This window comes from Tachysurus fulvidraco, chromosome 15 (genome assembly GCF_022655615.1).
Source record: "Tachysurus fulvidraco isolate hzauxx_2018 chromosome 15, HZAU_PFXX_2.0, whole genome shotgun sequence".
NCBI classification, from domain to species: Eukaryota; Metazoa; Chordata; class Actinopteri; order Siluriformes; family Bagridae; genus Tachysurus; species Tachysurus fulvidraco.
Window position 1 is genome coordinate 10,505,554 of NC_062532.1, and position 23,550 is coordinate 10,529,103.

Genomic DNA, 23,550 nt, shown 5'->3' on the forward strand with positions numbered 1-23,550 from the left:
TAGATGCACTTTTTTTGTGCTACGTATTAGTCTAGTGTTTTAGAAAGCTTTTGAAAATGACCAACATTTTAGTCTTTACATAGAAAAACATAGTTAACTATAGATGGCAAGACTAAATTGTGTACACGGTCCTATCTGATCTGGAGTAAGCGGACAGTATATATCAGACATTCATCACACTTTTCTGGTCACGAGCTTCAGAATCCTGGAGACTTTAACCTGTGTTTACGTCATCAATTCTCACAATACACTTATAAAGGAATCGATTTTAAACTCTGATTGGAGTTAGAAGTTCTATTAAATGAAATAAGAAAATTCATATTTAATTAAATTAATAGAATAGAATTAAATAATAGAATAAATTAAATAAAAGAATAGACTCATTTTAATCCATTTTTTTTATAGGTTTAGCAAACCTATATCGTGAGGAATAAAATGTATCGTCCGGTGTCTTGATGTTTCTTTTGTCCACCGCTACATGATACAATAAGGTTTTGGAACAAGATGGATTCCCTGATATAATAACATATCTATGAAGCAGGAGGGTGAGGGATACCACGTGATTCTTCTGAGACATGTAAATCTAGCCATAATATTTTTTCAAGCTGAATCAATTTTGTCCCAGGGGCAACTCGACACACCCAGGGGAGTCCGTACTAACCGCCCTCTGAGCATGACCCATTTTTGATTTTTTTGGACGTCAGGCCATAGATGGTTGTGACATTGTCTGGATCATCTCCTGGTGACGAAGCTTTTTTGTTTCGCCCCTTGGGAATCCATCTGTTAAAGTTATTCAAGTCTCTCGTTCAAAGCAGTTCGCCAAGAGTAAATACTATAATCTTGCCTGTTTGCTGATGGGTTCTGAGCTTGGATATCTATTTTGTCAGTCAAATTGCCTATTTTTAGGAAAATTGTTCTGTTTTTAGCCATGAAATGTAGTAGCTTTTTAGCGAATGCTGGCAGTCTGGCTTGCGAGACCAGGCTGTGAATGACTAGCCTGCTTGTTTTCTGCAGTAAAATATAGCAAGTCAAACATCCTGTCACAGATTTCCTTATACAGGAGAAGTGTCTTGAATCTCATACTGTTGACACTTCCATAAAAAAATGCTGTGTAGTCGCCGGCGGTCTTGCAGAAACTAGGCCTGCCTGGTCCTGTTTGATGATGTGTCTGTAAACTGTATGAGCATTTGTTCTTGTGAGTGCTCAGATACATAAGTGTATCAGCATGTGACAGCTGTCCCTCTCACACATGTGGCTGTTAGTTCTCGCTGGACGCGTAAGTTTTTATATGATAGCGCACGCATGTGTGTGTGTGTGTGTGTGTGTGTGTGTGTGTGTGTGTGTGTGTGTGTGTGTGGAGTCATTAAAAGAGGCCAGTTTGAAGATGCGCTGCTTTGAAGCGTGGCGTCGCTTTAATTCTTGACTGATTTTTATGGTCTTGCCTCTGTGCCAGCTCACTGCTGCCTGGTGCGTCTGGACGCCATTCCTGCACACGCCATCTGCACAGGGTGTGTGTGTGTGTGTGTGAGCCTGTGTGTGTTTACATAAAGGTGAGGGTGTGAATGGTTCTGTCAGCGGTTGTAGGTATATGATCATGTCTATTAATGCGGTTGGTTGGTATGTATGTTGTGAGAGACAGAAGTATGTTTAAGGTGCCTTGAGAGAGAGAGAGAGAGAGAGAGAGAAAGAGAGAGAGAGGAGGGAGACCTTGTCTTGCTCTCGGGTCTCTTGATTTATGAGCCTGGGAAGGAAATCTTTCATTTGTTGCCTTTCATCTCTTTCATCCATCCTGTCCCCCTCCCTTTTACTGCCTCAATAGAATCCAGCCTTCTCTCTGTGTCCCACACACTGCCATAATACAGTGACAATAGAACAGGAGAAAGAGAGAGAGAGACAGCAAGAGTGTGATAGAGAGAAATATAGTGAGCGAAAGAAAAGCGAGGCTGACAGGAGCATGGAGGGATGAATAAGGAAGATGAACCGCTGTTTTCAGTGCCTTATTAAATTCTTTTAAAAAGGCTTGGTAGAGGTCTGTGTGTGTGTGTGTGTGTGTGTGTGTGTGCGCGCATTTGTGTGTGTGTACATGAGTCATTAACCAGGCTATACCCTAATCTGTGAAAAATTCACTGAACCCCTTGTTATGGCGCCTGCATGGTGTTGCTGTTCTCCGGATCGTTGCTTCTCTAAGAATGAGAATAGAAGAAAAAGAGCAGAGAGGAAGAGAAGGAAAGAGAAGCGTTCCTTTTCTCTCTCCTTCTGCTGACTCTCAGTTCACACAGAGGTCAGGCCTTCTCTCTCAGAGTGCACTTAGGTGCTATCTGTAAATATACCTTAGCTTCCACCACATGTAAACACTGCAGCGTTCACACCAGCAGGTCTGTGGGTCTACTCTTACACACATACGATTCCTTTTGTTTGCCCGCGCCTCTGAATACGTCCAGCAGGAATGTGGACCCTGTTTAAGAAGCGACAATGGGGAAACTGTCGACTCGCTAGGCTGTCGCGCACACTCCACCTGAGTTCCCACCGGGTCAGTGTTATATTCTTCACCTCTGTGTGAACCTCTTTGTCAGTCAAGTGTATCAAAACCCTCACAATGAACCAAAACCTAAAAATCAAACCCACAAAGCCAGTTTTGTTGAACCTGTATGCACTCGTGTTTAAAACCGAACAGCTTTGTAGAGGGTACCATTCTGATCATGATCCTTAGAGACACAGGAATTTGGTCCTTATGATTTTGCGATAGAGGAAATTCTCGTGACAGTGTGGTGTTAAAATGGGTCGCTTTTCCTCCGGCGAATCTCAAGCCGACGTTACGGCGAGTTGAGCTAAGAGGTGAGGTGAGGAGTCAGGGACACTTGCCACAGTTCCACCTTGTATTCTGATACAAGTATTCAGACTGAAACGTGTTTCAATTTCATGCGACTTGACATATTTGAAAGGCTTTTTGTTGTTAATGCAGCTTGAAGAGAAGGCATCTACACTGCTATAGCATGGCTAAAAGGCATTGTTAACTACGAGGTGCCAATAAATACGGTTTAGTTGTAACAGTTGTGATATTTATGTCGTTCAATCTCAGAAGCACTGTGCTTACACGCTTGAAGGATGTCTGTCCAACACATTTGTTCATATTAGCTAGTAGTTACACTAGATCTTTGTCTTGTTGTGATTATTCTGCTTGGCCGTTTAGAGCTCTGTTACACGTCTTTGTTTTATTTGCTTAACTTTCTTTTTTTTTAGATGGAAAATTCTGGACATGCGTTTTCTAGTTTTTTTTTGTCCAAATTACCCGAATATTGTCCGAATATTTTTCGTTGTTGCTTTTGGAAAAAAATTAAATAAAAGGCTATTGGGGGCACGGTGGCTTAGTGTTTAGCACGTTCGCCTCACACCTCCAGGGTTGAGGGTTCGATTCCCGCCTCCACCTTGTGTGTGTGGAGTTTGCATGTTCTCCCCGTGCTTCGGGGGTTTCCTCCGGGTACTCCGGTTTCCTCCCCCGGTCCAAAGACATGCATGCTAGGTTGATTGGCATCTCTGGAAAATTGTCAAAAGTGTGTGATTGTGTGAGTGAATGAGAGTGTGTGTGTGCCCTGTGATGGGTTGGCACTCCATCCAGGGTGTATCCTGCCTTGATGCCCAATGATGCCTGAGATAGGCACAGGCTCCCCGTGACCCGAGAAGTTCGGATAAAGCGGTAGAAAATGAATGAATGAATAAAAGGCTATAAATTAATGTATGTAATCTATTCCATCTATTACATTTTGACCAGTTTTGTAGGTAAATATAAAAAAAATTAACAGATTTGTCTGTTTATTCTATAACTGATCTTACAAGTATTAATTTCTAAGACGTCTGCCTAAGTAGATCTTGCACGATGTAAGAGATGTCTCCGAAAATCACAACCCCTCAGTTGTACTGTAATGTGTGTTTGTTGGCCGTTTTACATGAGCATAGCTATTGCCATTTGACATTAGATTTTTCTGCTGGTTATATTTTGAAGTGGGACTCTGATTAACATAGTCAGCTTTTCCCAGAGCAGCTCTTGACTCGGAGCTGGAAGCTTTACTCTGTTGTGGGCTGATGTGACTGACATGAAGAAGTGTGGAAGGATTGAAATCATTTTTGGAAGGCAGTTTTTTCCCTCAGTATTTCTGAGGTGACTTTTGAGTTTTTAATGTCAGAACCTGATTGGAGACTTCTGACCATTTCATGACTTTTTATTTATGTATATTTAATTCACATTAGTTTTATTTCATTTGATGTCCCTTTTTTTGGCATCAGCTGCCTTCGATGGAGTGTTGCATTATTATGTGTCTTTACACACACACACACACACACACACACACACACACACACACACACACCCACACAAATAATTCTCTGTATTTTAACTGTGATACTCAACTCGAGTTCAATCTACTTTTTTACAATCTAACTTTTGAGAAATATAAAGTACACCATTATCAATTATCAAGTACACACACACACACACACACTGTAGTACTCTCTCACTCTTCCCCCCCAGTAATCCATAAAGACTCCCCAAATCCACACTTGCACTCACCCTTACCTCCCACACATTACCCACCACAGCTGTGCTGACATGGTTTATAGCAACTCAAGCTCCATATATACAGTTAAAAGGAAAAAAGACGGTAATCTACGAGTTTCGCCAGACCACGCCATCACAAGTTGGTGGTAATGGCTGTTAAGGGATAAAGAGTTTCCATTTTAGATAGAATGGTGCCAGTGACGTGAGAACTCATCTGGAAAAGCTTTATTGGCGTTAGTGTTGGTCTGTGTGTGTGATATTTTATGCCCAGGGTGAGCAAATTAAAGAAACGGTTTCCGGTCCGAGCTAGCGCCTCTGAATACGACAGGGGTAAAAATGGGAGAAGGGCTGAGGGGATGTGTGCTAGTCGCATTGAGGCACATTCACATTATGACTATACCAACCAAATATGTACCCATTGCTCTGGCCAACCGTTTTATCCCAAGACTGCCATACAGATCCTCCCTTTTTCATCCCTGTAATCAGATACCACAGGCTTTTGTAAGTATGTGTGCATGTATGTATTCAGTTCTCAGTGCCTTACAGCATTTGCTGCCCTGATTGCAGACTTAGCTGTTGGCCTAGTACATAGATCCCAGCTGTAAAGCATCTGTGTACATGTTGACATCTCCCTGATTCTCTCTTTTTTTCCCTCTATTTCACTGTATTTCTCTTTCCCCTCCTCTTCCTTTACTGCCTTACTATATATAAAACACAGAAGTTAAGGAATAAATACCTTACAAACTGATAAATGTGCTAAAAAGAAGGAGATGACGTGCAGAGGGAAAGCAAGAGGGAGACTGATAATCCTGAGCCAATATTTCCTGTCTGTCTTCGACCTTGGGACTGATCGGTTATTTCCTTTGGCTTTTAAATTAGCCTAACTGAGAGGAGAGAAGCCCACGAATCTAATTAGATGAGCCAACCCACTTACCTCATATACATTTTTGCCTGTAAATCCGATCATCCGTGCCAGGGCCGAGTCATCGGAAATGCTCACAATTTTACCCATCCAATCCCCCAGATGTTAAGCAGACCTTGTCCTGGCATTCCTCGGATGACCAGCACTGGCGGATGGAAAGCATAACTCATGTTTAAGGTCCCGGATTTGTCGGACATGAAAATGGCAAGCTTGGGACCCATGGAGATGAGAGGGGGAGCATAGAAACGGAGGAGACAATATTTTCATTCGGCTCACCAATGATTGCGTGCATATTCAAGCCTCGTGCATCCTGTTTTGTCTTGTGAAATTTAAACATATGCTTATTTTGTAACCTTGGTTTTCACTCTGTTGCCTTAGGATTTCCTCATGAAGATCATTTGCCCCGTAGTTCAAAAGTTATCCTTATGGAGATCGATCTGAATCATACACGTGGTCATCTCTCATCTTATCATACAGCATGTGTGCATTCATTTGTGTATGTGTATTTGCAAAGGACACAGTGGGTTCTTGTAGAGGACGTGGAGGACACATTAAAGCAGGACATTCCAGCTTTGTGCCAGTTGCATGCTGGGATGCTGATTTATGTGGTGTTTGGACAGAGGGAGGGGTGGGACTGTGACTGGCTGTGAAAACTCGGCCTTCATTGGCCTCTCTAGCCAAACTGATGTACAAAAAGAGAGCCAAAATGTCCGGTAGAGAAGAAGAGGGGGCAGCTTTGTATCTCAGAAGGGAGGTTAGGGGGAGGACATAATATGGGAATGTCTGAGACATAGAAGGCAGATATTGGATGAAGAGTCAGGGCCCGAGCTGGGAAACTGAGAAGAAAAATGAGTGATTGAGACAGTGAAGTGAAGTGAAGTGGCAGAATGGGTGGGTGGGTGCTGGGGAAAGCAGACTGATTTTTTAGAGTAAATCAACCCTGAAGACTCAAAAGGCAAACTGTATAGTAGCTCACAGTGGATTTATGCATTGTTGCCCTGTGGATCATCCATTTTTCATAGAAAAGCTTCTCTGGAGATACTTTGTCTTGCTACTAAGTCTTGTGGCTGTGAAGTTGCTTATGTAAATGTTTCAGTCCTGGCAGTGTGTTTGTGTAGTGTAGCCTGTCGAGCCACATAAGCTGATCTCAGTCATCTGGTTACCTGCTCCTTCACCATTATTAGCCTTGAAAAGGCCACCCAGCTCTTGATTGCAGGGGGTTTACTTTGATGTGGAATTGCCGCATGTGGAGAGCATGGATACTAACCCCTCTTAAAACACACTTGCACACTTTTACAGTCTTCCGTGTGGCGTCGACATGCGTAGTCAGAGACTTGTGTAACAAACACCCACCCATGCACACCCAGTCTCTTGGTGTTCCTCACCCACGCCAGGCTCTTGTGGCCAGCCAAAAGCTAGTAAAATCTACAGATCATATCACGCTCTAATTCCTAAGTTAAATATTAAAACATGCATATGCATATACCTTCCAATAATTTCCATGGGCTGACCATGATGCCTTCATGTTTTAGGATCACATAACCATTTGACCAAGACTTTCTGCCTAGTTGGCTTTGACACGTAACATGTCTAATACTGTTGTTCAACTCTGTCTTCACTGGGAAACCACGTGGATTGGGCAACAGCAATTCTGAAACAAACCAGAGCTGTAAAATTCCCCGACTCCCAGCCAGTGGAACAAGCAAGCCATGCGAAATTGTGTTGGGGAGAGATATCTGAGCTGTGGGAGCCGCTTTGTACATTGCACTATGACTCAAACCCAGCTCAGCTCAAACAGATGGCTGCTCTTAAAGACGGAGCCGAGCAAGAGCATGGTGTTCTGGGAACATCGGAGAACTGCCCACTCCACCTACACTGGAGCTGAACTACATGCTGTGTGATGAGTACCAGTTGGATTAGACTTATGAAGGAGCAGTTTGCAAATCCGGTACAATGTCCATCAACACCACAGGACATTAGGGGGTCTGTTTCATCTGTTTTGTCAATGGCAGACACCATGGCTTTCATCACAGTGTCACAAGCTTCACTGTCTCATTTGCCAGCATGAAAACCGAGGTCTAGCAGCTAGGAACTGTCTCAGTCTATGCTGGATTAAAGTATTATATACTAATAAACGTGTTGCATTATTATTATCTTCTGATAGATTTGTTCCATTATGCAAAACATCTGGTACTGGTGATTAAAGTAACAAGTTAATACTACTTGTAACATGTATTTACCTAATACTGCTTGTTTCTGAGAAAACTTTGAGATAACAGATATAGATTCAGGTCTAGACCCTGATTTGCATCGGTTATAAGAAACAGTAGAAGAGCTTGTATCTTGTTAGCATGTCGATGAGGATCTCTAGGTTTGGGACTGGGCCTTGTCTAGCCCACTCTATTCTCCCCAGTGGGTTTTATGATGGTGGGAAAAGGAGTGTGTCATTATCAAATGGGACCAAAACAATGTTTATGGGTCTGAGCAGCTCATATCAGCTATGCTGTATGGGCCCCGTGGGTGGATAGATCAGATTTTTTTCCACTACTGTACTAGTGGGAACAGCATGAGAAAGAAAGATTGGATTGTAGGGAGACAGGGCTGGGAAAGTCTTCGCGTGGGTTTGTATATGCAGGTGTCTTTGTGTCAGTGACTGGGTGGAACTGATTGACCATATCTGTGTCAGAAATGAACTATAGTTGCAGCTAGTTAATGGCTATGGAACAAGTTACATAATAATAAGGTGGAAAAATGATTTCACTATCAAGATGATTGATTATCTGGGAATACTGGGAATTGCAGATGGTCCATTTGACTGTTTTTTTTTTTTTTTTTTTAGATTTCAGAGCAGAATACCAAACATCTTAGTATCTTAGCTGCCCTTGTTCTTGCTAGTTTTCCTCGAATACCCTTGCCCGCAAAACAAGAACACAGGCTTGAATAAAACAAACAAAGTGTTGTTTAATAGGGCTTTGATATATAATAATTCATAAGTTATCTCAACACAGAGCACAAGCATTTACTACAGTTTTATAATGAGCTTAGTTGGAGATAATGATGTTTTCCTGGCTGCTCACGTCAGGGTTGGATCATTACTTCACGTATTTGATTCGGCATCACTGGGAATCAAAACCCCTAATGGGAATGGGAACCCCAGGCCAGTGAAGTAAAAGGCAATGAGATCCCTGTCCCCCAGCATACTTCTTATCTCAACCAGATGCTATGTGAATCTTTATTGAAAAAATATTGTCCTATCATACCCTTAACATCTGCCCTCTGACAAATAGCACTGACTGTGCCTTTGGAAAAGGGTGGGGCAAGAAAAGAGCCGGCAAAACATATGTAATGAGTTTTTTGTACAGGACTTGTCATTATTACAGCAGAAAAAATAATGAACGCTCATTTTGAGTCAGCTCTGGCTTCAATTTTGTCCTTTCTTATACAATTACTTGTTAACAAGGTAATCTATGCTTGCTGAACTGTAAACAAACGTAATGAGTTAGTAGCTGTAAGTAATCTTCCCTGGACTGCGGTGAAGATAATTATTGCTCTTTTGTTTTCTTTTTTTTTAAACGAACTAGTAAAACTGACAGAATCTTGTCATTTTCTTGATTTAAATCTACATGTTTTGAAAGTGGAGAACTCCATGGCTTTATCTTTACACTTACAAAGGAAGTTAAGTCTCTTCAATGAAAGCCTTTTTGTTGCTCTGATCCGATTTAAAGATTTGTTTAGGATATAAAATATTTGAAAAAAGGAAACAAAATACAACAAGCTGTTCTTAAAGCGGGAGACGTCACGTTTTCCGACAGATGTTTAAATCGTCCAACTCGATAGACGTCGCGTTAGTTGGAATTTATCGCGGGTTCCTGATACAATCATCCCTAGCCTAGCACCTTCGATTTATATCTGTTTAAAACACATTTTCTTTTCATTCTGAATAATGTATTTGTATTCCGTTACATCCACAGGTTCTCTGGATGTAGAGACAGTTTAAGAGCTATGTCTTTTTGAACGTCCAGAATATGCTTAACCATATTTGGCAAAATAAAATATACCTGCATGGGACAAGTCTGTGTTTGCTTTCATGCTGATCGCTAAATCTAAACAGAACAATCTTCGCCTGATGCCTTAGTTGGGAATAAAATGTAGAGATACATTTATGACTGAAAAATTGTACTTCATGTAGTTTTCTGTGTTGTCATTTTAATTCATTTCATTTAAGCGTTCCATAAAGAACCTGCATCTAACTATTGTGCACGGTGGCTTAGTGGTTAGCACGTGTGTGTGGAGATTGTATGTTCTCCCCATGCATCAGGGGTTTTCTCCGGGTACTCCGGTTTCCTCCCCCCAGTCCAAAGACATGTATGGTAGGTTGATTAGCATCTCTGGAAAAATTGTCCATAGTGTGTGATTGTGTGAGTGAATGAGAGTGTGTGTGCCCTGCGATGGGTTGGCACTCCATCCAGGGTGTATCCTGCCTCGATGCCTAATGACGCCTGAGATAGGCACAGGCTCCCCGTGACCCGAGAAGTTCGGATAAGCGGTAGAAAATGAGTGAGAGTGTTTTTTGGAGTGGCTTAATCAGTGTTGGAGTTTATTAAGTGTGTGGGTTTGCTTGTGCATAGTGTGATGTGTGTTAGCAAGAGCAGGACCAGTGAGATATTCTGCAATAATTGTATCCAGCACTCTCACTCATGTGAGATGGGAACAGATAAAGCAGATGGATGATTTAAATGTGTTCTCTTATCTCCCGATCAGCCAATCGCTTATCTGCACTCAGTAAAATCCTTTCATGTGAGCAGCAAAAGGTGGAGAAAAAAAGGCAGAACGGGAAAGAAAAAGCCGAATTTAATAAAGTGAGTGTGGGACGGAAGAACAACACAGAGTGTTTTTAGAGAAAACAGAGCCGGCGGAGCCAGGTCCAAGCCAAACGGCAGTAGTCTAGAGTGTTATGGTCTTCCTGTGATGTGAGGTATGAAGTAGTGGTGGGAGCGCAAGAGCTTGCTGTGATGGCTTTCAATTGCCATCTCGGAACATGTTTCCAGAAACTGGCCATTGTAGACGCATTACAGTCCAATCCTGACTCACTATAGCATGTGTGTGTGGGGGTGTGTGTGTATAACAGGACTAGAATTACACCTCTGCTATCCAGACTTTCTCCTGTCATTCTTTCCACCATGAACCTCCATTCCCTGACAACAGGCCATGACTCAGCACTAGCTGCCTTTTGTTTCACTCTGTCTTATATTCTTGCTTGTTCTCTTTCTATGTCTTTTTTTCCCTCCGTCTATGTCCCTCACACCATCGCTCAGACCCCCTTCAGGCAGAGTGTCCATGTGAAAGCTTTCATTGTCCTTGAGAAGCCATACTTCCTGCCTCTATCCTCCTCTGCAAATGTCTTTCCCCATCTGATACTGATATTTACCGTCCCCATAAAACGTGTGTTCCTCAGCTCTCTGCCTACAGACAGCAGTCCGTTTGCCCACATCTGCCCCCGACTGCTGGCACAGAGCGCAGCGCTTGAGCCTCTGTCAATGAGAGAGCTGTTTCTAGAGACAGGCCCCTATAAATGATTAATCGTCAAAAAGCTCTGCTTGGTGTCCCTGGGGTACGAGATTGGCGCAGTAGGTAGAGGCCTGCTGCATGCGTTCCCTCTGTCCTCCTCTTCAGTGCTACAGATGTGTCCCTCCTCCTTCGCTTGCATTTCACACACAGGCACTATCTCTTGCACATTCGCATCCTTGTGTTCACACAGAGCCTGTGTGAGCCTGTCTGGCTTGGCCGGCTCCATGGTTATTGGCATGATTAAGTTTTGAAGACCAAACTGTCTGGCTGGCTGTAGCCTTTTCATAGTACCTTAACTGCCTCCCATAAAGCTTTAATTTGATCCAATTGTTTTTAAAGAGGTCCCTGAATAGTTTTTTTTTTGGGTGGGTGGGTGGGTGGGTGGGTGGGGGTGTTTGTTGAGGTTGAAGAGGCTTATCTCTATTATGTTAACCTGCGTAATGTAAACAGCACGTGTGGGGGGAAAAAAAGAAGAAGCCGCTTTTGACCTTCTGCTCCTGTTTTATTTACATTAGACTGCAAAGTAACAGAATGCTCCTCACCCCACCCTCTTTGATTTGAGCCTGAGTGGCTAACCACCAAGCCACTGCACAAACACTGGCTGCCAACCCTGGAGCGAATGGCCACAATTCTCCCTTTCTCTTTCTGTTCCACACACATACTTTCTCGCTCTCTGCACTTAGTCCTACCTACAGTTTCTAACACACCCTTCTTCCCACACATCTCTTCACCACCCCCGGATCGACCACATCCACCAAACTCACTCCACAAGCATGCACAGAGGCGAGTGTTGGAGGCGTGCGCTTCCCTGCTTTGGTCTCTTCCTACTCAAGTCTTGGAAATTCTCCAACTCTGTGTACTCTGGTTCTGATCAGGCCAAACCCACGAGCCCCCACTATACACACACCCACACACAACCTCGAGGGGGTCCACCTACTCTTAGCTGTCCTCCCACAGCGTCCCGAAAACAGCGTCCGTCCCCAGTTGCCTCCAGACCAGCAGGAATGTTTGGCTACCAATCCGTCTAATGTTTTCAAGATGATTTTGACCGTTATAAGGAAATCCCCCCATTTGAGTAGCCATTTGAAATTCCTTCTGCTTTTTTATAGCACGGAAGTGTGCTCTGAGTCACTGGGTGAAAAGCGTAAGCTGGCTGCTCTGTTTCGTCTACAGAGGCTTAACTGGCGTACCAGTGAGTACCGTAGTGCCTGAGCTGCTCGTCTTCAGGCCAGGCTTTCGCTCTCTCAGACACAGGAGTATAAGGTGCCGTGATTTACTGCTTCATTTTTCGAACCATACATTTAGCACCTGTTTTGTGGAGAAAAGCCAAGTGTGACAGAGGAGTTCTGTGACCCTTACAACGCTACCGTGATGTTTTTGCTGGGTGAGTCTGTCAGCCTTGCTGTCATTTTTCTCTTCATTTTCACCACCTCCTGAGTCGATTTCTTCCCTCGCTTCATTTCAGCGGGAGCCTGTGTGGCTGGATTTGTGTGGTGAGATTGTGGAACCAAGACAATTGTTTCTCTTGGATCGTGCCAGCATGATGAGAGCTTCCCAAAGCCTCCACCACATGTTAGTGACTGAGCGCTGACGAGGCCATATGTACACATTTTCCTCTGTACTCACTATTTGAAAATCTTAAATTGCATGTCTTCTACGTCTGTGAGAGTGAGGGAGAGAAAATGTGCCTGTGTGCTTAGAGTAGAAAGGAATTAGCTGGTGGGTTCAACTGTCACATCTGTTGTTTATCTGCCTAGCTGTTTTTGTGGCATTCTCATTGGCTCCTTCTGTTGCTCAACAGTGCCAAGGTGGGTTTCCACTGGAGCAATCAAGGCTGATATTTAGTTCCCTGTATTCGAGTAGGTACCTTTCTGAGAAGCAAGAACTAGGAACGAGCCAGCCACACTGAACATCGCTGACTGGCCGAATGCAACGTCACACGATGGCACACCCATTTTACCCACCTGCATTTAGTTAACAAGCAATTACCAAAGCTGTCGTGGCTTGATCAACAAAATGGAATTGTTCTATCTCCCATTTACATCAGAAATGTAACAGCAGGGTATGTTATTCATGCTTATATGCTGCGTAACAGTTACTTGGATCTGGCAGTTGTTTAAATAGCTACATCGATGATAACCTTGTATTTATGCAACAAACCAAAACAGTCAGTTTTAATAGGAGCGATTTCAACCTTCTGTTTGTGCTTTTGAATTCTTGTGTAAGATTTCACAGAATTTGACTCCCTTCTAGCTTGATTTACCTCATGATTTATCAGATTTACACTACTAAATCATGTTGACAATTCCAGCAATAAAGTGTTTCCCTGTCTCTTTCACTACTAAGCAACAATATGTCGTTAACAATAATATGCTGAATTTCGGACCCTCAACGGTAGTGCGTTTTATGAGGGTCATGTTAAAAAAAAATTTAATCATGCTAAATGTCGGTAACAAAAAAAAAACCCCAAAAAAAAAACCCCATTGCAAATAGTAACTAAGAATGTACACCAGAAATGACTGCTGTAAAAAGAAAGAAATGTCTGAGATACATCTAATTACACTAATTCTAAAGTTGTTGCAAAGTGATCAGGCAGATTCTGTGACTGTTCCGTATAATTATGCACGATTTCTGCTCCTCCTTGACATCCCTTGATGGTATACTCAGTTCCCATGCAAGAAGAGTAACCAAATTCAGCATGGGTATTTCATATCGTTATGGGTCACTAAGGCATGGAAATAATAACAGAATACTGTGTGAGCATGGATTTGTTACAGTACTATGCTGTCCAATGGAAAAGTGTTATTTGAATCCATGTGCAGTTGTTTATTTTTACTGCAGCATGTAGTATAAAGTTAGAGTTCACCATTGATGTGAACAAGGGTATGAAACAAAGACACATTACTTTGTTTATTACTATTTCTTAAATAGAACCAGTTAATGTTTACCAGTGAGTGAAACCACAAAAAAAAAATAAAAAAAAAAAATCAAGACTTAGATCAGTCTAAAATTGTGCTTTTATTAATGTTGTGCTCATATTCTTTGTTTTTATGTGCCTGTGGATCTTTTTATTCATTTTTGTCCTTCCTGTCCTCAGGTCAACTGCACAGTCTGTCACAGACTTTTCGGCACAAAAACACACGTGGGCCCAGCTGTGTGCAGTGATTGTAAACAAGAACATTTTAATCGTATTGCATAGTAATTGTAAGTGTATACGTTTGTGTATGATAGTAAGCATAGGCAGTTCCTAACCCCTTAATTCTATAAAGCGATCTTCCGTTGCAGGCTATTATCATGACGCACGTGAGTTGCATTTCCGAAGCGTCCACAGAAATGCTCTCTGGCACCGATTAGGGCCATATTCCAAAGCTGAAAATAAATGCAGTCTGAAGGAGAGGACACAGCGGAGGAAAAAACAGGCAGTTATGAGCACTGGCTTAGTTGTTGTGAGCTTGCTGAAGCCCAAGTCATCCTTTTAATAAGCTGCTAAGCAAACAGTGGCGCAGACCCCATTCATGTTCTCACACCCTAGATCTCTGCTTCATTTGGCTGCCTGTTTTCCTTGGCTGCAGCCCCTAACCTGTTACTTTTGCTCCACTTTCGTCTGTGTGGGTGTGATCAAATTATTAGAGTCGGTGAACTAGCACAGGCAGGAAGAGGGAGAGTAATGTGGAGGGAGGACGCGATGATGTGGCTGCTTACAACACCTGTTCACTCCAGGACATGCTCTGGGTTAAGTAGTGTGTGTGTGTGTGTGTGTGTGTGTGTGTGTGTGTGTGTGTGTGTGTGTGTGTGTGTGTGCGTGTGCGTGTGTGTGTGTGCACGCACACGTGTGTGAGTGATAGAGAAAGAAACGAGTAAAAGAGACAAGCAAGGAAGACAAACGGAAAGGTTAAAGGTGGTAAAAAATATGGTGTGAGAGGGGTGGAGAGTGGAGATGGAGAGGAAAGAACTCATGCTGGACTGATTATCACACTGCTCAGTCAATGTGTTGGTGTGTGTTGATGCCTGTGGAGTGAATGTCCTTAGAAAGAGGTCTACTGAAAGCGAATGATGCTATGACGAGTTTCTTTTCAACCATGTTTTTCACCGAACCATCACTCCACTAACATGTATGTAACAAAAGGTCCTCTCAGTACTTCAGCCACAATAACTGTTCTGTGCAATTTATTCCAATTGCAGCAATAACACAGTGAAATTTAATTACTGTTTATAAAATAATACATTCGAATGACACAGTATATCAGGATTGAAGAAACTAATAAAGAAAATGCTTTATGAACGAATGTGTTTATGTATTGAAAGGCAGAACAATGTAGAACACTTTCAGTTTAATCATTTGATATTACTGTAAGAATCAAGCTTTTTTTTGTTTTCCAGAAATATAAATGTGTCTATAATATATATATATATATATATATATATATATATATATATATATATATATATATATATATATATATATATATATAAAATATACGACTACATTAGCTACATGAAAATAAGAACAAAACACAATGTGTAGCAGCACTGTTTGCAAAATACATTATTGTTTATTTCTTCCTTCAGTCGAGCTGAACAAGCTGCTGTAGAAGTGTTTAGATGGCAATGGTGACTCCAGGTTCAAACAGATGTAGAAAAGGAGACCATGCAGAAAGCTGAGTGAAGCCTGCTGGATTGCATGCCTGTGGAATACAGTACGTTGTTGAACGTGTCTAGTTAGCAGGTGTAGTTTATTCTCTGCACATAGATGCATAGATCAAGATTTTGTATATATAAAAAAATTTCAAAACCGCACTTTCTTTATTCTGTGGGCGTCTTCTGTATGTAAGAGAGCAGTTAACACTTACGGCAAAATATGTGAAACTGTCCGATGACATCGAACGAGCAGCTGTTGGAAAGATGCAAAGCCTAATTCACAACACATTCACATACTTTGGCTGGTGGCCTTTCTGTTTGCTAGCTATCGTGCAATACAGTGGGACTAGCTAGCAGGTGGGAATATAGAATTCCCTAATTGGAAGAAAATGAGCTAAAAATGCAAGAGAAATAAAATGTGTAAACCTCTTTAAGATTCTAGAGAAACTTATTACTTGCAGTGTTTTAAAAATCATAGCATTTTGATTAATAACCCCATCTACTACTAAATGACTGGATACGGTGTGCTTGGAATAAGTTAATACACGGTCTCGGGGGTTGTAATTTATATGTTGCTAGTTTAAAAACAGCACCTGTATGTTCATACATATTCAGCACCATGTAAGTTTTTGACGTTGGGGAATTTACCTCAGGTGTCTTTGTCAAAAGAATGTACCAGAGTAATAGTAGCACATTTTAAGCCTTGCTTAATCAGTATGTTCTTTTTTTTCTGGGTTGTACCATAACACATAATGGGCAATCAGTGGCCAGTTTACAGAGGTGCTGTTCTGAATGGTCAATTACTCATCATTGTCTACTTAAACACATACTGGAGTGGGTGCAGAACAGATTGCAGTAGTGCTACGTTTATTACAGGGCTGAGGCAAACAGAAACCCTGTGAGAGCACAGTGAGCGCTCTCTGGGCCTCTGGGTAATGTAGTCTATACATCTTAGTGTCATTCTCTAAAATTAAGACAAAGTGTTTACCTGCTTGAAATTGAGGCCACATGATTATGTCCGTCTGACTGGAGCAACACAGCTCGAAAAGTAAGGTCAAAGCACGACGAGATCATACCTACCGAGGGTCAATCTCTTGCTATTTTCGTGAACACTTTTGTTCATTGAATGTGCGAGTATGAGAAAGTGAAAAAGTGAGTTCCAGGGAGAAAGAGGAGTTGGGAGGAAAATTCCAGAAGGACGATGAATGGTATGGTGGAGGAAAAGATAAGAAATAGAGAAATGGAGCAGGGTTCAGGGAGAGATTGAGGGCGTGAGAATGAGAGATTGGGGAGAAAAAAAACAGATAATAGAAAGAAAGCAAGAGAGAGAGAAAGAAATTGGGGATTAGAAAAGGAACACAAGGGAGTATGTGAGAGGGAAGGAGACCGAGAGTGTGCATTCAGCTGTGAGATGAGATGTCTGTCCAGTCGGGTGTGCGGAAACCAGGCTTGGTCCATATGTCCCTGGGCTGCTATGGCTACATGTACTGTATGTATTGTATTCTATGATCTATGATTATTTTTAATATATTAGAATTTGCATATAGGAATACCTGAATGAAGAGCAGAATATGATTAAAAAGATGGCTGAATGTCATAATAATGTTTATTTATGTTGATTAAGTTATTGGGTCAATCATTCTATAGTGGATAGTGGATAGTCAATAGATGAAATGGAACTAATCCTGAATACACTGAGCATGATGCAGGAATAAACAGGACATAAAGCACAGACACTTTCATAGACTCATTCACAGATAGGTGCAATCTAGTGTTTCTACAAGTAACCTGCTAACATGTTTGGAAAGGTGGAAGGAAACTGGAGAAGCCAGAGAGAAAACCCACAGTTAAACAGGAAAAATTCCTCCCAGGTAGTAACCCGTGCTTCGGATCGAACCAGGGACCCTGATGCTGTGGGGCAACAGTAATTCCAGCTGTCTAGCTGCAGCACTGTGCTACCTGTAATGGAAACAGATTGTTTTTAAATAATGGATTCCATAGCATGTATGTGTCCCAGTCATGACATGACCATTTTTTGACCCTATTCTTTTTTTTTTCTTTTCTTTTTTTTTTTTTTTTGAGAATATTGCTATAACAGCAGTTAATGGAAGCATTTCTTATTCATTTATTCATTCGTCTTCACTAAGTGCTTTATCCTGGTCATGGTTTTTCTGGATACAAGTCTTTTCCAGTGGGAACACAAGGTTTAAAGAAGTTATATATCCTGATTGGTATGCCTGATATAGTCTGTTGTAGGAGTCCACACAGCACACACCAGTTCATAATTTGGGGCAGTTTGAAATAGCCAGTCCACCTGCTGGCATGTTTTTGAGAAGTGGGAGGCAACCTGATGGGAGAGCCAGGCATTCATGGTGAAAAACATGTGAAACTCCAAACAGAGCTCATGATTGATCCCCTTACCCTGACCTTGGCAATAACACTACCTGCTGTGTCACTATGCTGCCGAACTCTTTCAGCAAAATTCCCCTTTTCAAAATATTTGAATAGTTGGATCAATGTTAGAAAGATCAATTATCCAGATGTTGATGCAAGGTCTGTAGCGAGCATGAGTATCAGAGCAGTATGCCAGGTGTTTTTTGCAGATGGCAAACCAATCAGAAAATGAATCCATATGCCCAGACTTGTCCACCATTGCCATAGTTGCCTGAAGCTCATAATCCTAATCCTTGTTTTTTTCTCTTTCTCTCCCTTCCCTTGGCTTTATTTCTTATTTCCCTGTGCGGATGCAGGCAGTGGACTGATGGGTAACTCCTCGGCCTCATTTATGGGGACGTTTCTTGCCAGCAGCTTGGGTTCCTCTCCCTCACACCCACCTCACCCCTCCAGACCTCCATCCTCCCCCTCTTCTCCTCCATGTCGTGGAGGGCCACACTCCACCGCCTCCCAGATCTGGTTCCCACACTCGCACGAAGGTAAGACAATCCCTACCCCAATTGTCCTGTATAGCTATGCATGCCCATATACCTGAGTGTGTTTGTGAGAGAAAGAGAGTGAAAGAGCGTTTATGTGTTGGGAAAGTCTGTATGCCTGCTGCTTTTCTCATTGAGTTTACAGTCCAAGTAGGTCTTTCTGGTTCCCACTGTCTTCAAGGCCCCACCCTAGTGGTTTTCCAGATTGTGACAAGAGGGCAAAAGTTCAGCCAAAGAATCTTGCGGTCGTTTGTACACGTCAGCAAGAATGTCATTTCTACCCAAACGCACAGACATACATGAAAACACACACACCCCTCAGGCAATAAAATGCTAAGCAGTCACAGTGGTTGCAGCTGTCATCCAAAAGACAGTGTGGCTTTTCCCATCCTGCTATTCCTCGCACTCACGACCCCAAGCTCTTCCCGACCAGTGGTGTGCTAAAATTCTGATCGCTTTTCCCTCCCCTTCATTCTGATCCTGGTCACAGCATCACTTGCAGGATGACAGAATGGTGAACAAAACTGCTAGAAGAACAGGAATAAAGATAAAGGAGCACTTGTCTAGACATGCCAAGGTGCCGGTCAGACCAAGCGGAGAGACATGCGGGCTGGGGTAGGCTGCATATACCCATAAACCATAAGGCTCCCATCTCTTTGTCATTTGTATAATTTGGAACCACACTGTTGTCATGCCCTGGAGTAATGTTACCAGCCTAGCCTTTTTATTGGTTTCCATGCACACTGGTCTCACAGTATCACAAGGTATTTCCTATGACCATTATTTTATAAGCTTTTATTGCAGACCTTTATGGGACAGCAGCGATTGGATTTTTTTTTTTTAATACATTTAGCAACTTACATTCTTTGGAGGTAAAACCTATAGCATACTAACTCTCTATCAAGTAGAACTCCTTTTAGGAAGCTTAAATATCTATCCAAAGAACCATTAAGGAAACAGTTTTGCTGACAGAACGGTCATAGCCAGCTGTTTCGCCTTGAAGTGCACACGATGAAAAGCGTTTGTCCGTAGATAGGATTATGGGCGTTTGCGTTAGGTGTGTGATTGGTCACTGAGCCAGCTAAGGTGTCACTAGCATTGAAGACATCCCTCTAAGTACTCTGCTGAAAACGACAACATACTGTATTTGCTTGAAAAAAAATCTGCAACGGTCAACCTCAGGCTTATGAATACTTTGTACTTGCTACTGTAAAATGACTTGGGTAGAAAAACATTCATGCTATCAATGTCAGTCATCTTCTCTGAAGAAATGGAACGATGATAGTAGGGACGTTACTAAAAGTAATAAGGATGATTATGAGCAGGATTATTATGATGGGCTATTATCTCTATTGCAGTTTAATTGTGTAGAAAACCGAGGGAGCATGATTGAATCCCAGCCCTTCATCAGCTGTGTTCGGCTCACTCCCTCTTTAAGTTAATTGCATATTGTCTTTTCTCCGGTTTCCATCGAAAGCGAGTCATCAAAACGAGGGGCACAATTACCCAGCCTGTCCTCTGCTCCATGGGTGCCTACAGTCTCCTGCCAGCAGCATTGGTGTGCAAGTGTGTGTAATTGTCTTTGCCTATTGCCTTTGTAAGGCTTTTTTGAAATATGAACGTTTCTTTAAATAGTCCTTTTCTTGCATCTTTTGCTTTTGTCACTTGTAAATATTTAAAAAAAAAAAGGATAATCCTATTCTAAATATAGTACGATATATCTAACTATATTAATTCTAAAACCAAATTTACAGTGCAAATGTCTGGTGGAGATAAACATACAAAACCATGTCTGGATGAAGTATCAATGGCGTTTGTCTATTACTGAATCGTGTACCTGTACTGTATGTATGCTGCAGAAAAAGTCCATTAGTGGAGTGCAATATTAGAAGGAAGCAGTGGAGAGGATTGGTGGGAAAGTTTGGAATACTGCAATATCTAAATTGTCTTTTGATAAAATAAACTGGGTAATTTTCACACTATCCTCTCAACTTGGGACATTATTGGCATTCTACTGCATTGTAACTGTTATATAATCGGGTAGGTAGTTTAGCTTTTTTCCCTTAGGTGTGAATGTGCATGTTATGATCTTTATAGGATTTGTGCACTGGTGTGCATTTCTTCCTTGTGGCCGGTGTTTCCAACTTAGGCTCCAGGACCTCCATGATCCAGAATAAACTGGTTACTGTAGATTAAACTTGAATTTTTTACTCACTGACATCTTCTCTCTATGTAGACCCCATTCTCTGAATCTTTAATGATGCAACCCTGTAACATCTGTTTATTTATTGAGAAATTAATTTATTTGTGGAAGAATTTTGTCCTTGCTTCAATGACCAAGCGTCATACTTACTGACTTATATTTACAACATTTACAGTTATTTCTTCTGTTGCTCTTGGTTGTCCTTTCCAAATGTTTACACATAACCATCCTTCCTGATAATTTCCACTGAATTATATTAGGTCATGTTTTAACCAATCATCTCTGGCTTCCATTTACACTGACACAATTTATTAGCGATAAAATTCTATGGAATTTCCCAATAAAAATGCTTGCATAAAGGGTTTTTCCCCCAACTTTTACAGTAACGCAGCTCTATCCTTTTTTTTCCCCCAAGGTTGTCTTTTCCAAGTTGGCAGATTATATCTGTATTAACTTTACAGTAACACACGAATAGAATGCTATAAATAGGCTTATGACATCGTCAGCATGCAGCCTGGCAAATTGAGTCTATAAACACACTATATTTGATTTCTTGGAAAGGGAGAAATCAAACTCTGAAAAACACAAGGAAAAAACTCAGGGCTGGAAGCCTGCTGGCTAGTGTCCAAATTATGACTTTAACTACACCAAACGCATGGCCTAACATTTCATCCGTCTTGCGCCCCTCAGCTCACTCGATTTTTCCCATCTTCCACGGCTCACACACAGCTTTTCTTAGCTCCCAGTACACAAGCATATCTTCAGTGCCTCTTTCCTCCGATCTGTCCCCACCCTTTTCTCTCTGTCTCCCTTCCTTTCAATTAACAATCACAGAGAACAGTCTTTCATGTTTTTCTCCTCTGCCTTGTAAGTGTCTCCCTGTCACATTTTCTCAATTAGTAGTCTTGACAAGCGGTTCTGAATGTCCCTCCTCTCTCTCTTTTTTTTTTGCTGTCACTCCCTTTGCTATCTCTCTCCTTCGTTTCTAATGCAATTTACTCTAGCCTGTTTACAGTTGAAAGCTTGTATTTGGTGGCATGTGTGGAGATTGGAAGAGGCATAAGCTGTCCAGTGGGAAAAGGTAAATTAAATAGAAAAAATATCAGGCATAGCACTAGTGCCTGACCAATATATCATTTGACAGGTAAAATTGGCTAATATTAAACCCTACATACCTATCAACATCAATGGAAATCTCACTGGGAAAGCACTAATAACATCTCCTAGAGAAGCTGTAGTGAAACCGCAATAATGAATATGATGCGGTTTTTCAGGAACTGGTATTTAAGATAACTTGCTTTTTATTTTTATCATTTTTTTTAACAATTATTTTATAATATTGATTCTTGCAATATGGATTCTTGGAAATATTTAGAATTTATAAATGTATTAACTTTAGACAATGAAAATTTGCAAGATGTTTTTGGAGTATAAAGAGGATATGCATAAATCATAAAGGATCACTCTACTGAGAACTCACGTCTTAGCACTTTCACTGCATTCCTCTCCTTCAGCTACCAGTGAAATCCATAAACCTAATCAATCTTTGATTTCTGCTAAACTTTACATTCAAGAATTAAATACAACATGGAAAGTATTGATGTAGAAGCGGTGTATATTGTACTGCATTCCTTAAATCTTTTGGATTCTTCCCTGCTGTGGTGTAGAAACAAATCACCTTCCGATAAGTACGTTTGCAAATTTGTCTACGTCCCTGAAGCCTGATGACGTTAATGGGCTGAGCACCCAGTGTATGATACCAGTGTATCATATGTTTTCATTAGGTAGCTATTTTCATTATGGTAGATATTTAAAACTGAATTGAACTTAATGATACGAAATGGGGAAAAATATCATGTTACTCAAACTCTACTTAAGTTTAACTTTGCCATCCATTGCCATATTAAAACCCCTGAATATCAACATACAACTGCTGTCAACAGTCTTTAATTCCATTCGGTTCTTCTTTCTTTCCAGCTGCAGCAACGTCTACTTTGTCTGTCAGATTCTCTTTCTTGCTGACTGCCATTTGGTAAAAATCTCACAGGTGCTGGAAGGTCTCAATAGGACAGCAGAGCTGCTGAATTTGGTCTCTGTCACTCTCTAGAAAACCTGCTTTATTCAAACATGCCAGCCAGACGTTACATTAACATAGTTAGCATCAGCACTCGGCAGTAAAAAATATCCAACATCAGGTGGATTGCTGCTAACTTCTTTTCTACTAAACTGATTAATAATTGAATGAACCTCTATACCACCCCAAGGCTGCCCATACTCCCTATCCAGTGATGCCCCTTACCCAGCACTGAGCAGCTTCCTGCTATCAGTTACAGCCAGATTGCACTGTGAAATGGGGATTACTATCCCAAGTGAAGCGGGAAAAACACATTCACAGTCAGCAAGGCTTTATTCTATGATGCTGTTTTTGCTTCTATTGCAATAAAATAATAGAAAAAGCGTTTTTAAACAAAGAACAGTTTTCTCATATCCTTTAAGTCCTAAATAAATGACCATTAATGAGAGTGCTCATTAATGCTGACAAGCGTTGGGGGAGAAAAATGTATCGTATTATCATCTGTGGCAGTTCAGAAAAATCAGTCTTCAAACCAGGACTGTCTGAATGTGCTGTCAACTTCCTCTGTGATTAGCCTATAGTGACGTACGAAGCTGGTGACAAACGGCAAGAGCTACCGCTGTGCTGAATTGTGTCCAAGGAGTGACCATCCATATCTGTGTT

General features: G+C 41.5%; 1 protein-coding gene across 12 annotated transcripts in view; it reads left to right on the plus strand.

The window, feature by feature from the left end:
• Positions 1-23,550, plus strand: part of LOC113639465 (BAH and coiled-coil domain-containing protein 1) — a 66,091-nt gene that overhangs the window by 18,415 nt on the left and 24,126 nt on the right. For 10 of the 12 annotated variants that reach the window (XM_027141318.2, XM_027141303.2, XM_027141307.2 and 7 more), the window contains exon 3: positions 18,431-18,613. The exons of 1 other annotated variant lie outside the window; for it this stretch is intronic. In XM_027141318.2, coding sequence (XP_026997119.2) covers positions 18,431-18,613 — 183 coding nt within the window. Of the gene's footprint in view, positions 1-11,997; positions 12,427-18,430; positions 18,614-23,550 lie in introns of those variants that run through there. One more of the 12 variants, XM_027141315.2, reaches the window with a different exon arrangement.